An 18,131-nucleotide genomic window follows, 5' to 3' on the forward strand; every position below is an offset into this window, starting at 1 on the left:
ATTTTCATTAAAACATTAACGACTGGAGTTATTATCCTGCGGTTACTACCATTTAGCGCTGCTAAAATGTATTTTCCATGAGCCTAATGTGGTCTTGTGATCAAATATAAACACACACACACACACACGACAGTCTAATTATTTTCTCGAAACGCCTTTGGCCAAAAGTCTTCTTCTGATCGATCAATTGTTTTGTTTTTGTTTTTGCATTTGAGGTGGTGGGGGCGTCTCAGCCATTTTATTCGGCTCCCCACGAGTCTCTTTCTGCTTCTGCTTCTGAATAACGTTTCAAACGCGGGACTCAAAGCGAGGCCAGAGACGCGATGGATCCCAACTTTAAACTCCCATTTAAAGCCAGCGGCACTGCGCCGCCAGGGGGCGCGCGTCCCAGCGGGAGGCGGCGGAGGAGGGGGGTTTGACAGACACGGGAACGTCTCCAGCCCCACTCGGCGCCGCTCCGACCCGACGGGATGTCCAGCAGCCGAGCGGCGGACGCCGGGAGCACCGTTTGTTCATGGCCCGCGTCGTAGATGAGCGTTTCGTGCGGGATTCTCCGGGATCGGCCCGCGGGACACTCTGAGCGAACTGCGCGAACACTGTTGTCGAGTGTCGGTTAGCGGGCACCCCGGCTAGCAGGGCACCCAGTGTTTACAACTAGCTGCGCGGATCTCCGAGTTAAACGCCGGCATTCGAGCCCCAGGGTCGGCGGGAGCCATGGGAGACACGACCCCGTCCACGTCCCACGCGTTCGAGTCGGAGGTGAGCGTTTCAAGCAGCTGTCCGCTCTCCGGGAACCACAACTGGTCGCGTCACAACGCGGCTGTCCACGCGACGTAGCGTTAGCAGCCGCCGCTAGCTCCTCGTTAGCTTCAGGGACCCGCTCTCAGGAATGACAACTGAACGGGGTTGGAAACGGGTTCAGTGGTTCCCTTCGAGACGGTCGCTTCTCCATTCACTTTAGCGACGCGTTCGCCTTTTTGCTCCGGTCTTCTAGCCTACCTAGCTGTCGTTAGCTGTTCATACTAGTTAGCCTGTGCGTGCGTGCGTGCGTGTGCGTGCGGTCTAAACGCACTAAAGACGTGAATGCATTTTGGGGTCAGCACTTTTCTACAGTAAACGAAGAACATTTGTTGTAATAAAATCGGGGGGGAAAAAAACGTAAATAGTCTTAACAAGAATATGCTGATATTCATCATGCTACATGATGAACGTTTAACACTAATCTGGTGCTTGGTTATACTGTGTGTGGGTGTGTGTGTGTGTGTGTGTGCAGACAATACCTGAATGATGTGACACTCATTATACCCCACCATAATAGGACACTGATTGTCAGGACACATTTAGTGTCCCCATAATCCAACTTTAATGCTGTTATCAAGCATTTTATGAGTGATTTACAAAAATTCTATACTCTATCTTGGTTTTAAAGGTACAGGTAAACCACCTATAAGTGTGTGTGTGTGTGTGTGTGTGTGTGTGTGTGTGTGTGTGTGTGTGTGTGTGTTCCATGCCATTGGTCTGACATCATATCTCATTCTGGCAGGATTTCGGTCCGCCGTACAGGAGGAGGAGGACGGTGGAGGATTTTAACAAGTTCTGCACATTCGTCTTGGCTTACGCCGGCTACATCCCGTACCCCCAGGAGGTGAGACAGGGTCCCGTTTGGGGGGAGCGTGAGAAGCGAATGGAGCGGATGGAACTGGAGTTGTGGGAACAGCGATTCCGCGACACCGCCCGACACACCAGGCATCCATTGCAGGAGAAACAAGATAGTCAGAGTGTGAATATTCGTCCCGGTCCTGACTCACTATTCCCCCGGCTCCCGCTGATTGCGTTGTGGCCCTTGAGCAAGACACCTAACCCCCCAAACTGCTCCCGACGAGCGGCTGTGTGAGTGGGCAAATGAGAGGCATTACTTGAAAATCGCTTTGAGGAGCCGCGGTGGCTGAAAAGAGCTATATTTAAAGGCCCTCCACTGATCTGTTTCGGCTGAGTTATGCTGTTGTCAAACGCCTCTGACTTACCAAGTTGGACCGACTGAACTATGAACGTTTTTGTCCTTATTTGGCCCTTGGAGGGCGCAGATTAGGCTGTTTCTGGCCATTTAAATAAAGATACTTGTGAAACTCTTGATGGGTTTCACGATCAGACAAGGCCCGACACTTAACTTTTGAAAGTGGTTGCCATGTTGGCAGCCGTGCATCAGCTGTTGGTTGCCAAGACTGACAAAATGGTTGCTGAATTGTGTATGTTATTGTATACGTGTAATCCATATTACAATAGACTCACCATTTTTGGCTTAAGTTGTCGGGCTCTGTCAGACAAAAAGTTGATTGACATGGTTTCCAGTCACATTTTGCATGAGTGAGATGCATCTCCCCCAAAGTAGCTGAGGCTGCAGGTGTGTCGGGGTGTAACGGTGAATGCTGCATGGCGCGCTGTCCGGCGTGTGGTGATGCCGTGCCTTTCTTTAATCCACAGACTTTTGGGCAGCAGCTCTGCCCTACGTCTGTCCCTCCTGGAGGGATTCCCCCCCCTAACACAGCCCTCTTTGTCCTAGGGTAAGAGGGCCTGGTGCCTCTATCCTCCCGTCATAGATGTCTCATTTTAGGCTCTCAGGTGCTGCTTCACTGTGACCGTCATGCTAGAGCAGGTGGACGGGAGCCCTGACGTGACCAGATGAACAGGAAGCTGTCGGGGACATTAATAGAGCGATGCCTGTAATGTGAAACCCCGCGGAGAAATTCCGGTGTCACAGCAGCAAAAAAAGAAACGCAAAAAGAAAACTTAATGATGGCATCAGCATTTGACTGCTTGCTCTAGGAAGGCGTTTATCCCAAATAATAAGCAGCATATTTCTACCATCAGTGGGTTTTTTTTACACGCCTTCTCTAAATGGGGTTTAACTTGTGAGGGATGTTAGAATTGTCACAGGTCTAGTGGATGACATTGCCTCTTCCCTGCGGTTTTGTCTTCATTCTCTACCAATGTCGCTCAACAGGACTCGCTGCCACGCAGCAGCTCCAGCCCCCCCAACAGCACCGGCAGCACGGCCGACAGTGATGGCTGGACCCCCGGACCCCCCTCCGCCTGCCCCCAGCGGCCTCCCAAAGCCCCCCACGACAGAAGCAGAAAACGCCCGCAACCAGGGTGTCCGCTGTCGAGCCTTACGAGGAAAGAGGTAGGTTCACGTGATGTGTCGGGTGTCTTTCCTTCTGCCCTCCATCTCCTCTCACCCGCAATGTCTTCCGCTCTTTTTCTGCAATCACAGTTTCACTTCCTCCGTTGTTGCCACCAGTTGTTGTAACTGCTGTGTTGCGCCGGACATTCACATGTCAGGTTTCAAACTACAGAAAAACATCATTCAGATGACGTTATAATCACAATCTTTTTAGAAACTGACCTTATAAGCATTCAGTTTTTCGTCTTACATACATACGGCACATTGTTTCACCGCAGCACACCATCGCCGCCCTTCACCCGGAGGACCGCAGGAAAGCCGACAAACTAAAGAAGAAGAGGAGGAGGAAGGAGAGGGAGAACCAGGCCGGCGATCTGGGCGGTGTGGGCGCCCAACCGCCGGCCCCGGAGCTCCAGTGCCCGATGCCTTTCGCCGCACATCGAATCAAAGAGGAGCCCGACGACGAGATCTCCATTCCGCTGCCTCCGCCCGACGCCCATCGCCTGCCCAGCCCCGGCCCCTGCAAGCAGGAGCCCAAGGAGGAGCGGCTGTCCTGGGGCGGCCAGGAGCTCCAAGAAGGCGTGGTGAAGGTGGAGAAGGTGGAGGGGTTCTCTGGGAACAGGACGGTGTTCCGCCAGGGCAAGCAGGTGGTGTTTCGAGACGAAGACGGATCGGGGGACGACGAGGACATCATGGTGGACTCTGGTAAGGCTGATAAGTCAGTGACAGTCTAAACAACACTGCTGTGTAGTGGTCGACCCATTGATCGGGCCGATATTTGCTTATTTTGAGATAATCGGCATCGGCTGATGCCTGCGCTCACGAGGCCAATAAACACCAAATCTCTGCAGACTAGTGTTTCAAAAATATAGCTTTTCCTATCCATACCGATACTGAATATTTGAAACTGTTTCAATACTCATTTTCTGCACTATGGATATACCGGTAGCAGCTGCTTTCTCCCTCTCTCTTCTCTCCGACAGCGAGTCACACCCATCGCTGCAGTGCCCACATAGCCCCACCTCCCCTCACTCACTCACTGTCTCCACTGTCTCATTCATTTGTTGTGTGGTTAGCTCATTAAAGATGGCGAGTGCAGAGCCTCCAGCCTCCAAAACAGCAGGAGTGCTGTTTGGACATACTTTTGCATTTGAGGCAAAACGTAAACTTAACTCAGAGAATTCCAGTGGAGGTTTTTCTTTTTCTCCCCCAGACTGCGCTGCACTGTGTGAGTGTTCCCATGGTGATTTCCAGGGTTTTTATCTTAGATCTATTTATTTTTGTGTGTTTCCTAACTTGTATGAAACTAAATTTCGAAATATAACACGGTTATTTTTAGTTTCGGTTCAATAAGAGAACGCAGCGGCAGGGGGACGCTCAGCGGAGCGCAGGTCACAGGCGTCCCCATGCGCAGCATGGCGGCTGTCCTCATCGCGGAAATCCGCTACCTCCATGCCCATTCACGTTTACAAAAAAATCTAAATTTGCGGCACATAAAAAAGGCCACCATGGACATCAAGTGCTCGGGCACCCTGAGCCCCCTTCCCCCCCGCCCCTCGCAAGTGCCTGCCTGTGTGTCCTGTGCCGCGTCACACCGTCTCCCTGTTGCTCTGGGACTTAATTTAGTAAAAACTGGATGTTTTTGTGTAAAAGCTGTCAGTTGTCAATAACAAATTCTGCACTTTTGTGACGGGTAGACTCTATATCCCGACCGGGCTTAAATATCACGCAGTTTATTATTTATTTGTTTTTGTTGTTTATAATTATTTATATAATGCTGCTGTGGTCCGTCCACACTAGTATCATGACTTATGACGTATGTTCATTTAAAGTAGGTAGATTGCATGCTTTGATTCATAGCGTTCCCAAGCACTTGTAGCCCGTTATTGCCGCCATCCAGCCTCCATATTTTCCATTCAGGTCACAAATATATTGACTTTTCATGACTTTATTTTGAATGAAATTCTGTATGTCTGACTCTTCTGAGTCAAATATCGTACAGAGACTCTTGGCATAGAATATTCTGTTAAAATAGCAGCACATCTTGCTTCTGTATAGCGAATACCGTGATATGATAAGATATGGATATTATCTAGGGCCGTGATGATGGTTGGAAAAGCAACGTGTTATTGCCCGGGGTATTACGCTTCTCCGGAAGTCCTTTGGGGCTCAAAGTCCAAAGGCGGCGGCACTTTTTGATTTATTAATTTTTTAGCCAGTGTGCATAACAATAACTGGATAAAACAGATATAAGCTTACAAAATGCACAGGGATAACATTTCAATGGGGAATTATAAGCAAGGGGGATCAGGAATATATTTTTCTATGTGTGAATGGTACACGGACGCAGACACAGCTCTCACTGCCCTCATTCATATTCGCGTTGAACAGCCAAATCCGATTCGACTGACAGAATCCTGAGTCGGGTGCAACACTAGAAATAATAAATAATAATCGGACACGCACAAAATAAATCTCCGATATGTTTAATGGACCGTCCTTCCCCCTCGCACGCGGCTTGCAAAGCAACTGAAAAGTTTTTGCCCTTGAACAAAGCATGGAAGACAGTCAATGATGTCAAATTAGAAATGATTATTTTGTTTATAGTCCATGTCTTCCTGTAACTTTCACCAGTAAAACATTTTAAAATAATATTTATATGTGATCTGGATGCACTCTGTGAGACGTGTCGCGTTTGAACCCTCTTTTGAGGTGTCTCGCCGTTCCACACGCACCAACCCCATCTCTGCAGATTACCGTTGTTTTGAGTACTGCCGGATTTGGCAAATCCAAAGCGGTTTCGTATCCTACAAGTGGTTTGAATACCAGTCAAACGGTTGCTTTATTCCTTTTTTTTTTTTTCTTTCTCCTCCTCCTCCTCCCGTCCGGGCAGACGACGACTCGTGGGACCTGGTCACCTGCTTCTGCATGAAGCCCTTCGCGGGTCGCGCCATGATCGAGTGTAACCAGTGCAACACCTGGATCCACCTGTCGTGCGCCAAGATCCGCAAGAGCCACGTCCCGGAGACGTACGTGTGCCAGAGCTGCCGGGAGACGAGCGGCGGCCAGGACGCCCGGCGCTCCCACCGCTCGCGCATGGGCCCCCGCAAACACCTGCTGGATTGACCCCCCTCCCCCTCTGCAGGTTGGACCCCGAACTCAGACCCCGTCCCTTTTTAGCCCCACCTGACCCCCCCATCCCATCCCATCCCATCCCAGCTCTCGCGTCCCTGTGGTCTGACCCGGCCCTGGACCCACATTTTTCTATTAACACTTCGGTGGACCCGCCCGCCGGAGCCCACGCCCGGCGGCAATTTTTTCGAGTGCTATTTTAGATTTATCAAGGTCGGTCTCTGCCCCCTGCAGATCCTGCGTAAGGCAATCACAGAACGGACGTCCGCCGAAGGGCGCCGACGTCTCACGTGAACACTGGAACATTTCAACTGCCATACACAACGATGCCCTAAAAAACTGCCACCCACTACAGTGCATGCTGGGATTTTTGAGGCCAGAGGTTTTGCACTTTTTCTTTTATTTTTTATTTTTTAACCTTTCCTAAGGGAAAGGCACGGCTTTTTCAGTCTATCTATGCGATTAGCAGCGTCTACAGACGATATGGAATTCACTGTTTTGAATATTAGAACAAGCTCTGATCTCTCCAGTGCTTTCGGGTGGTGCTACTAAACTGAGGCGTCGCCTTTCGAGAACAAAGGACCGGCCGTCGGACTCTTCCACGTTGCTCCGCTTTACCTTCACCCCGCGAGACTGTTAAGAACGTCCGTGGGGCTCTACGTCCACGGGGCCCGAGTCGGCGTCTGTCCCCCCTCTTTTTTTCGCTTTCACCAGCTGCTCCCCCGCCTCTTGTCTCGCCTGTGAATTTAGCCGTCGCCCGTCGAGTACTGGAGCTCTCACACTCACTGTTGATCCACTGTTAATAACATTTAATGCCTGTTCTCGCTCAACTTTTATTTTCATTGTTATCCTTTTCCGGCGGGGGGGGGGGGGGATTTATTTCACAATTATAAAGCTATTTCACAGTTAAGAATTTTACTATTTTTAGTTATCGCATTGATGACGGCTGACCCGTTTTGCATAAAGGGAGATTCTCCCCCCCCGACATCTCAGATCAGCTTCGTTTGCCATGTTTCCGCACAGGACTGCACAGTGATGTTATTCCTTATTTGTTTCCGTTTGCGTTTAGAGCGAAGTTTATTTATAGACGTGGACTTGTAATGTTTTGCTGTCCAATTATGAAGCACCAAACTTAACCATTAGAGAAGGAAAGGGTATACACACCGTTGGCTGGAATGGTGCTCAGTAGGGCTGGGCGCTAGTTGGATAGCGTTTATTAGCGTTTGTCTTTCACTTGTGTTGTATATTAGCGAAATTAAGATCACATTGTGATACACATTGTAATCTGTACCAAATGTCACTAATAGAGAGTATCTGATGAACCAAAATTATAATTGAATACAAAAATAAATAAGTGAGCAAAATAATTGAAATGGTTTCATGACTTTTAAACTCCCATCACATCTACTTTTCTGGGGGCTTATATGACTCAGCCTTGACTCAACTAACATTCAAACAACTTTTTTTTTTTTTTTTTTTTTTTTTGTCGGCTCCAACTCAGAATATAGTTTACTCTAGACATTTTAGACATGCCTCTCTTATCATATCCGCTGAAAAATGTTCCAAAGGAAAAAGGGGGAAATAGTCGAAATAATCAAATAGGAGCTAGTACCGAGAAAAGGTAAAACATATAAATAACCAGTAAGTGATGAATGGAGTGAAATAATTTTTTTTATGTATAAATCAATTGAATTGAAAAAAGTAAATTGATTTAAAAAAAATAATAATAATAATAATTACTTTCTTTACTCACTATATTATTTATTTTTGTATTCAGTTACTCCTTGGATTCATCAAGTAGCATTTTTCTGACTTTTCTGTTTTGGGTCTGATAACACGCTGCAACGTCCCTTTGATATTTAAATGATGTAAAACTACCCATGATTGGAATTGTTTGTACTTGCACAGCCCTAGTGGTCATGGAGAATCGTGTGTGTGTGTGTGTGTGTGTGTGTGTGTGTGTTGGTAGGACAGGCTCAGAACAGAATACTTTTGCCTAATAATCCCCATTTAACACACGGCCGTGTAAACGTGTTCAGCCAGTTCAATGGGAAAGTTATTAAAATTTTTATTTTTCCGTGGCACTTTGTTCCTAACAGTTCGGTCGATTTTGGAGTCACAGTTCCAAGTCCTTTTTTTGCTTTTTTAAATTTTTTTAAAAAATTTTTAATTCAAATTCGTGCTCCGTCAGTTGCTCCGCTCGTTTGGGTCGGTCTGTTTGTTGTTGTTTATGTCAAGATATAAAGCCATAGATCACATGGAGGTGACCGCAGCCTCGCTCATCGGAGGCCTGTCAAATATGGGGTTTCACGATGCAGAATGGACAGCGGGAACAGGGAGCAATCTGACGCCCAACGGAGGACTCACCAAGATTTAAGCGGTTGGACTTATTTCTGCACTGTTGTTTCTCGTCGTTTGAGGAAAGGCTCCGCAATCTGCCCGTTCTTTTCCCAGCGTGGAGACGCCCTCGGAGTCCGACGCAGAGGTTCTAATTACGTTTGTTCACCTTGAAACACGCCTTGAGGGGGAGCTTTCGACGCCTGCTCCGTGGGGCACCAATCCTCCGTTGATGTGTGTGTCTCAAGACGTCAGTGTGATTAATGTACCGATGCTCTTTGTGACGCAGATCTCCCCGTTCGTTCTGATCCTGGGCTGCCCTGCCCCCCCCCCCCCTTTATTGGAAAAGCGTTATCTGTACTGTGGTGCAAACTGTTTCTGTGAAACTATTGTAAACTACTGTAAATAAAGAGCTGCAATTTTAATCCATTACTTTTAAATGCGTTTTGTGTTTGGTCGCGACTCTCTGACATCAATTTTCAACTCAAAAACACGGCACCTCGCTGATTGGCAAACCTTTATTGCGATACACATCCGGGTGAGAAAGCACAGAGAAAGCCCCCCCCCGTCACTCAACACAGTGGGGTCAATTTGGTTTGCGGGGCAGGAATGGCGAAGGCGGCGAGCGGCGCTTCCGTCGGCCTCTGGGGGGGATGCGAGGGTTCGAAACACCTGACGGCACATCAGATCAGACAACTTCCACAATCTGCATCAGCAGGGAGGGACGCTGGAGTGGAGCGAGCCCCACGTCGGCCGGCGGGCGGAGCCTCGAGCCGACGGAGGAGGATCCTGTTGGATTCTTCACAATACATCTTCAAAGGGCTTAACCGTGACATGACCCTATTTGGGGGGGTGGGGGGGACACACACCGTCTTTGTGTCCTCCCAATTGTATCGAGTCCAGCAAAACTAGTACTTCATTTTAAATGTCTTTCTAAACTATTGTACATAAAACATGACTTTGGTTACTACGTCACATATAATGTAGACAGGAGCTCCATTCTGCAGTTACCTACAAGTCTGGCATCTGGTGTGTGGACATGGCAACAGGTGTTCCAGGAGTTGATTGGGAAAATACGTAAAAATGTACAATATAGACAACAGTGGGTGTAACTCGTTAACAAACAAACAAAAAAAGTAAAATTCTAGTGAGGTGCAGAGAAACAGCAACAAATGCACATTACTTCATAACTCAAAATAATTCACGTCAAATATACAAATAATAAAATGGACAGTCAACCACTGGAGCCAAAGTAGAGGGATGGCACATGACATTCTACATTCTAACTGGTTCACATGGGGAAAACAAATAAAATGAACACAGCGTATACAGTATGTGCAATATAATTAGTAAAATGGTCCCAATGTGGCTCATGTCAGTACAAGTGATTTTAGCAGCAAATACAGGCATCGCGATTCGGTCCTTGCCCTTTGTCCTTCACTTTCCCCCGCCGCAGACCGACATCCCGGGTTTAGGACGCCGGTCTGTGCCCGGCAGAGAAGTTTAAAATAATAAACTATTCCGAGACAACAAAACCAAATAAAAACACGAGATTTCTATAACTTTCTAAATCCGCAGCAGTCAGGACGCCAACTGGCAGCGTGGAGGATCTTACAGACACTACCATGCATACTTCGAACAAACAACCTTTAACCCCCTAGTGTGCTTTAGAATAGGATCATTAAAATGTAGTGATATGCATACAGCGGCATAAATACTGCAATTTTTGAGGGAATACCAAACGCCGTTTAAACGCCCATCTCTAAACTGAGCCTCGTGAACTCTTTTGTCTTTGCCTCTGAAACGGTCGCCACATTGAGTGAGATTCGGTCCCTTTGCGGGATGATAACGGAGGACTAACGCTGTGGACCCGCACGAGTGTTTCTCGGCAGGCGGGCGGCCCGGCCAGCCCCGGTGGTTGCAGACGACTGGAGGGACTTAGGTCCAAAAACGTTCCAAAAAGAAATCCCTGAGCTGACTCCCAGATCCTCCTCGGAATGGGAGATGGCTCGAAGGAAAGGGAAACGTGGAGGAGGTGAAGGGCAGATAAGACTATGGGAGAAGGGGGGGGAGTGGGGTGTGGGGTGGGGTTTTTTTTCATTTTTTTTTTTGTTTCGTTTGTTTTGTTTTTACCGGCCTGCTTCCCTCCAAAATCCCTCTGTTTACAGAAAGTCTGTTTTGCTGCGTCTTCGCCTTCCCCCTGGAGATCCAGCTGAAGCTCCTAGGGCTCCGAGTTCAGTCTGTGAGCTGTGAAGACAAAGACGGAGGAAGCGTGGAAGCTGTGACCAGCCTGTCGCTGCCATGTAAAAGGAAAACCCCAGCGTTTTTTTGTTTTTTTTTTGTTGGGGTTTTTTTTTGTCTCAGTTTTATTTTTAGATCATTGCCAGTCAACCAGAATGATTGGCATCAAAATCGTTTAAATGGATCAATGGATGGAGAGAACAGCTGCAGGCCGCGTACACCGGGGAAATGACCGCCTCGCCGAAGAGCATGGTCGCGATTGCCCCGTTGCCCCGCGGCAGATATTCTCTCAATACTGAATCGATTTAAAGATTCGGGTGGCAATCACTCGGGGGGGAGGGGGCTGCCAATCATCCAAAAGGAAGGTTTTGGTTGAAAAATACCGGAAACATCCTTTAAGACAAGAGTTTGCATGCGTTCACGCCAAGGAGTCAAAAAAAAAAATCCAGACGTTACCGGGACATTTTACAAAGACAATTGTGACGGACACCGATTTGGGGCCAAAAAGCCGGCAGCGTCACTCACATTGTTTGGGTATCCTCAGAGGCTCCGTGTCCCCGGACAGAACCTGGTGCATGACGCCTCGGAACTGGTACAGCAGCTTGAGACTCTTCTCCTCCCCGACGCAGGGGTCGTAGAATCCCGGCAGTCCTGCCTGCGCGCACGGAAACAAAAGGCCGTGAGGGGCCGCCGGCAACGCCCGCCGCCCCCCCCGCACGCCCCCTCACCGACCTTGGAAGCCTCTGTGAGGATGAGCTTGGAGTCCTTGACCAGACACTGCAGCGGCACGGTGACGTCGATGACCTGCGCCCTCTCCTGCTTCTGGCTGGTGTCCGTCACAAACTTGCCGTACCAGGCGTTCAAGATGATCAGACCTGGACAACGAGGTGGAAACACCACCGTCACCGTCAGTTGTAACAGTTTTGGTGAAGCCGCTTAATTCCACGATCATACGTTTCCACCCAAGTGGAAGGGGAATTCCAAACCAATGTTGGAAATTTTGCGATAAATAGAATATAAATGGGGTGCGTTTCCCCTCAAATGAACTATCAACCTTATTTATTGAAATATTCCAATGTTGGAATAGCGCTTGGGTTCGTTTTTTTGTATTGGTTCTCTTTTTTTTTGTTTTTCTCTTCTCGTTTTTGTTATTTTTATGGTTTGGGTTATCCCTACCAATGACAATAAAGGGTATTAATACAAGTTAGGGACAAATTGTTCATCAAAATTATTTGCATGACAATTCATAGTAAAACTAAAATGTCATGGTCGCCCCGGCGCTAGTTTTGATGGAGGGGAAAATGTCCAACTCCGATGTCACAACTATTTATTCTTACCATAACAGACAGGCGATGATCTAGCTACGAGATTGACATCGGCCATTAATTCTGCCGTGCTTCAGACTGTACGGGAGGAATTCATCTTAACAGCCGCTCTTTAACCATCCAACAGAAATTCAATAGTGCACTGAATCCTCCAAAACATCCTTTTTTACGGCAGTGTGCTCTCTGGCGCCGTGCAACGCCCATTTGAAAAGTACACAAACAGCGGCACAGAGGCTTTCATCACCGGGCAGACAGAATCCTCCAGCTACGTTATGGTAATAAAAACAGCCACATGGCAAACACATTTCATTTTTCACCTGTCCCACTGCATTTTTTTTTGGACTGGAAACTGTTATGAGTTCACAACTCTAATGTTTGTGTGTGTGTGTGTGTGTGTGTGTGTTTCCTTACCCATCTTGGATTCTTCTGCTTCTATGATTCTCCTCACACACTCCTGCATCAGCAAAAGCTGCAGGAGAAGGAGGAGGGTTAGCACTAAGAACTGTGATGGAAAGCCTGAGACAAGACAAACCTGGGTATGTGACTGGGGATCCCAGACTGTGTGTGTGTGTGTGTGTGTGAGAGAAAGGTATCTACTGATATCAGTTGCATAAGCATAAAAAAACTAGAAGACGAATGAACAAAGCAATAAATGAATAAATACTAGTAATAAATATTAGTAATGAGAGAGAGAGAGTCTGCACTTACAGCCGACTCTGCCTCCTGTTTCTTCTTGGCGATGTCAGTTGCCGAGCTTTTCCTCTGAAGCTCCAACTCTCTGAGACAGGGACAGGGGGACAGAAATGAGCCACCGCACCGCCCTGCCCGTCACACTGTGTGAGCCTCAAAACCGGTTACCAAAATGAGCACGGGTTACCAAAATCATCACAACATTATCCATCCTGATCCTCTGGTACTTATACCAGTCTCACTCGGGCGTCTGGAAGAAAAAATCTGGCGGCAGCAGGCAAACGTGATTGTGATGTTACCATTCAGAATTCTTCCAAAAACGCTGAAATGGAAACGGCGGGGCTAGGCCGTGAAATTATTCTGTTTAATTACAGGATGCTCCGATTATTAAGACAAATTCCAAAACACTGTTAACCGCTAGGGCTGTCACAATCAGGACATTCTAGCTGGCACTGAACATTGGGACATAAAAATTCAAACCAACTGCAAAACACTTAATCACGTTTTGTTCATTACAACATTTTTAATTCTAATTTAAAATTTCCTTTGAATGTGATTGGAAACATGTGAATGTAGACGTAACGGAGATTTGAACGATTCTAACGATTTTCCAAGCTGTTAGCGATCAGACGATTATGTAATAACTGTGAAGCTCTGCCAAATCTGTCCCAAACAGCGCTTTCTCTAGTCCAACTAATAATACTAGAAAGAAAGAAAGAAAGAGAAAGAACTAATAATTACTAATAATAATAATAATAATAATAATAATAATAATAATAATATTACTACTACTACTAATAATAATAGTAATAATAATAATAATAAACATTTTATTTCTATAGCGCTTTTCAGGGCACTCAAAGACACTTTAAAATACAACGATGCAAAAAAACAAGATGAAGATGGCTACGACTGCACAAACATGTGACATGTTCAATATCTTACTGCTCCTTCTGTGAACGTGTGTATGGGATGATGATGAGTCTGTGGACGGCCATGTAGAGCAGCAGAGGCCCCACAGTGGCATAGAACACTGCGCTGGGCAGTAACTGGTCTGTCAAATGCACCGGGAACAGGTACGTCTGGCTGGCCCGCGACAACCTGCGGGGGAAACACACACACACACAAAGATATGAATTCACGGAGCCAGACACGGGCGGTGGGGACTCCGGGCTTTGAGCTGCATTGTACCTGATCTTGAGTGTCACACCCTGAGGGACGCCGATGCTGACGGTGGCTGACAGGACGCTGTGTCGGCTGATTTTCCTCTCCGCTCCGTACTCCACCACTGTGCCGAACCAGCCTGTCCTGCAGGGAGGGGAGGGAGGGGAGGTAGGGAGGGGTGAGTCGGTGGCAGACGTAGACAGAATACATCACAGCCCGTTAAGACGCTGAGAACAATGCGAGCATTGTAGTGCAGCGAGTTGAATCCCTGAATCAAAGGAATGAAGTGTGACATTATGAACAGACACTTAAAGATTCAAAAGCTTTGACGGTCACCTTTATAACACACGCCCAAATGTACAGGAACTCACAACTCACATCTCTCATCGCGTCGTCGATGAGGTCATTCCGCCAGCTACGGTACGTGACGATTGGAATAGATTTGGATTGTTTTATCTTTCCAACTTATACTGACAGACAGGTGAGTGCGGATGACTCGGGCTCCGGACCGAGCTCTAAGGGACTGAACTCAACACAGACGTACTTGAGAGAGCCTTTGACCTTGGTCTGCTCCTCATCCTGGAATTTGTACTGGTAGCTCATCATCAGGTAGGATTGCGGCACGCCCAGCTGCAGGGATGAAGAGCAACAGCAGAAAACAAAACCTCACGTACCTTCCGGCTGCACAGAGTGAGTTTCAATTTGTTCCAACTTCGGGTGAAATGAGCATCAGTAATATGACACGACAGGAAGTCAGCGACATCGACCGTCTGGCGGCCGGTTTCCGCTCTGAAAGGAAATTGCGAGCCACTGAGCGCCACACCTGGGGCCCGGTTTATAAAGGTGCGTCAAATTCTACGCAAATATCAGGATTTATAGGAAAACAAACTGGATGGAAAAATGTGTGCGCGCATCCACGGAAACTGCGACCCGCGCCTTCCAACATTAGGGAGAAAAATGAGAAACCGCGGCTCTGATGTCAAAGGAATTGCTTAAATTGATATGCTGCGATGTATTCACTTCAAAGATTTCCTCCCTGACGTTTTCTTATGCGCTCACTCGCCTGCACAAACTTGTGAATTATAAAGAGCGAAGAGAGCAAGACGGTCGAACAAAACAAACAAGATAAAAACCACCAGCACCCAAAACACGAACACGGTCAGATGATTCATTACAAGTGCTTCATCTGAATCCCAGTTCTTCAATTTACCACTTTGCTTTTTGACGGACAAGCTTGTAAAACCCTGGGTCCCCCTTCCCTAATTTGCCCTTCATCTCCCCCTCTCTGCGTTTAGTGGTAATAAAACGGGCGGTCAATTATTAATGTGCTCACAATATGACTAATAATAACATTAATTATGCAGAACAGCAACAGACGTCGTTTGACATTTACGTTTGATTCTTCGCCCGGGAAGAGAAAAGTGCAGAGCTGGAAATTCAGGAACACGGTCTGATCTTAAGGATTACTCATATCTGATTCAGACAATGGGCCTTTCAACAATAATTTGCCCCAAATTCAAAGTGTTCAGCAGGTGGAGCGATTATCAAATTTAGATATGAAAGACTTGAATTACTGACTCTGTAGTGAACAGGTTTAATTTACACTCTGCTTTAATAGTTTTTCACAGATAGGAAACAGATCGTCAGTGGTAATATGCTTACCAGTATTTTTTGTTATTATCATTGTCTACTTTTGAATAATTCTGGGTGTTTTTACTATATTATTATATGGCATATTATATAGCATTATATGTCTTATTTCTTTATATAAGGTTACAACAGTTGTACCATTCAGCTGAAAATGTGTAAATTTGGTCTGTACAACTCTTAATTTATGCAAGTCAGTGTTTTAGGGCCCAAACCCATCCTCTAGGTTTTACTCTACCTGCAGAGCCAGAGTACAGTGGCTGGTCTTGGTGTCGCGGACCATGCTGGTTGTCATGGCACTGTTGGGTCCCCAGCGCCACTGCAAGTAGCCCATGGTGTTCTGGTCCAGGTGACGGGCCATCATCAGAGAGCAGCTGGGCCGCAAGCCCCGGGGAGAGAACTGCATGCCGCACTGGGCCGTCAGGAAGCTGGACGGAGGTACGAGAAGTGACAGAGAGCGGGCAGCATAGACACGGGGGGATGGGGTCAGATTTCAACGGGGAGGAGAGTGTGTGCGAGAGACAGGGGATGGGGAGGAAAGCACGAGAGCCAGAGAGAGATGGAAATTAGCTTGTGGTAGTAAAAACACCAATCCTGGCCATATGATCTGCGCCTTCATCATGCCAAGTAGGTCTTACCACCGCGGCGTCAAGTTACGAAACATCTTTAGTCCAAAGAGCGGCCCCAGTGTGTCTCCTGCACCCACCTCCACCTACAGAGCCATCAACAAATACATACAGACACGTGGCGGCGTGCGAGGTGAATGTAATACCACACCAGACGCACTTCATTGCAGCGACCGTTTACATGTGTGTCGGTACCTCTCCCCAGCCCTTAGCGGACGTGACCCTGCGTACGGTCATGTTGATGTTGCCCCCTCCGTTGCCGTTGTGTGTGGACAGAGAGCCGGAAAGCACTGCCGTGTCTTTGTTTGTCAGCGGAGCCTGAACACAGAAAGGGAAGCTTTACGGCTGCGAAAACCCAAACCCGAAAAAAGCGTGGGATCCGTAGGTTGCGGGCGGGAGCGAGGTGTACTTCGATGGATTGAGAGATGTGCATCTTGTTGATCTCAATGTGAGGGAAGCCTCCCCCCGGCATCTCCTCAAAGTCTTCCTCATAGCGATCAAACAGGTCGGTGGCATCCACGCCGACACTGATGGTGCCCTAAATAAAAAAGAGCGGAACTGGTTATACAGTCAATTAACAGCTAAGAGCAGCATAAAAGTAAGTGTTGTTGTGTAAAATGTTGTTATACAAAATCACCGGACAACAGTTTTCAAACCATTTCGTCTACATTTGATGTGTGCATGTGTGTGTGTGTGTGTATGTGTGTGTGTGTGTGTGTGTGTGTGTGTGTGTGTGAGACACCTTTGGGTTGGTTCTTTGCTGCAGTCGTCTCTCTTCTCTCTCTTGCTGCAGCCTCTCGTACTCCTCACGGATTTCTGCTGGCGTTCTCTTCCTTTCCACCACCTACACATCAGACGTCACCGCAGGGTTATAAGCTGTTTACAAAGAGTCGGGAGGGATAAACTAACCCGATGACCGTTTGTGAGTTTGTGTAGTACACCGTGCATACCTCCCAGCCCTCCACCTCCAGGCCTTTCTTCCCAAAGATGTCATAAATGGCCCTCGACTGCGGATCACTTAATACTAAGGAGAGAGAAAAATAAAATTGAGGGCAAAAATCGATATGTTTCCGTCTATTTATGTATCTGTGCGTGCAAGCGTGGTTACCCGTACCCTCGTAGGCTTGGTGGACCTGGTTGAAGAGCTGCTCCGCCTGTCGTTTCAGCTCAGGGTCTCGATGCTTGTCGGGGGTGGTAGAGCATGCACAGCCTCCGGTAAGATGCCTTCAGCTCCTCCTGGGTCGCCTGTGAAAGGGGGTTGCAGTCCGACTGAAGGCAGGCTCCTCAATCTACCGGATCGGTTACCTCATCAAACCCAACGCTACAGGCGCTTAGAACCCTTTCAGTCGCCGAGGGAGACGGGACTTCCTCGCCGTTTAAGAGCAGGAGTGAAACCGAAGTGGCGGTATTTTACATTCTGTCCCAGCATGTGGTGGCTAAACTCGGTCAAACTACGCGCACGATGACAATTTACCATTTAACGCAGTCCGTCCGCAGACCATACCGACAAAATCAATTATTTGTGATATTTTGGGGATGACTTTTGTCGTCGACAAACATTCGAGAAACAACCATTAGTAATGGGGATATTATGTTCAGCAGTCAAGAGGCATTGGATATGAAGAGCACAGTCCATTAAGTTAAAAAAGTTGCATGGCTTTACTGTCATGTGGCCTTAAATTAAACACGCAACCATATCGCGACGCTACGATAATCGAACCTCCGGGCGACAGCCAGTCTCGTATTGCGATATCGATTTCATAACGACATATCGCCCAGCCCTGCTGT

At 47.5% G+C, this 18,131-nt stretch overlaps 2 protein-coding genes across 2 annotated transcripts; one reads left to right on the forward strand and one right to left on the reverse strand.

The window, feature by feature from the left end:
• Positions 1 to 714: 714 nt before the first annotated feature.
• On the forward strand, positions 715 to 8,994 carry phf13 (PHD finger protein 13; the record flags this gene model as incomplete). The annotated part of the gene is made up of 5 exons (XM_080000334.1): positions 715 to 759; positions 1,544 to 1,645; positions 3,002 to 3,181; positions 3,460 to 3,886; positions 6,075 to 8,994. The coding sequence occupies 5 exons, from the start codon at positions 715 to 717 to the stop codon at positions 6,305 to 6,307; spliced, it is 987 nt and encodes a 328-aa protein (XP_079856460.1). The 3' UTR covers positions 6,308 to 8,994.
• A 160-nt stretch (positions 8,995 to 9,154) lies between these two features.
• Positions 9,155 to 18,012, reverse strand: dnajc11b (DnaJ (Hsp40) homolog, subfamily C, member 11b; the record flags this gene model as incomplete). Its single annotated transcript, XM_080001111.1, is given in 17 exon segments — positions 9,155 to 10,897; positions 11,417 to 11,546; positions 11,624 to 11,766; positions 12,628 to 12,685; positions 12,925 to 12,994; positions 13,852 to 14,007; positions 14,098 to 14,214; positions 14,615 to 14,700; positions 15,956 to 16,145; positions 16,356 to 16,429; positions 16,539 to 16,661; positions 16,753 to 16,881; positions 17,086 to 17,187; positions 17,294 to 17,367; positions 17,458 to 17,533; positions 17,535 to 17,588; positions 18,007 to 18,012. Coding segments are annotated over 17 exon segments (1,614 nt in total). The 3' UTR covers positions 9,155 to 10,871.
• Between the last annotated feature and the right edge of the window lie 119 nt (positions 18,013 to 18,131).

The sequence above is a fragment of the Zeus faber genome (assembly GCF_960531495.2).
Source record: "Zeus faber genome assembly, chromosome: 5".
Lineage (NCBI taxonomy): Eukaryota > Metazoa > Chordata > Actinopteri > Zeiformes > Zeidae > Zeus > Zeus faber.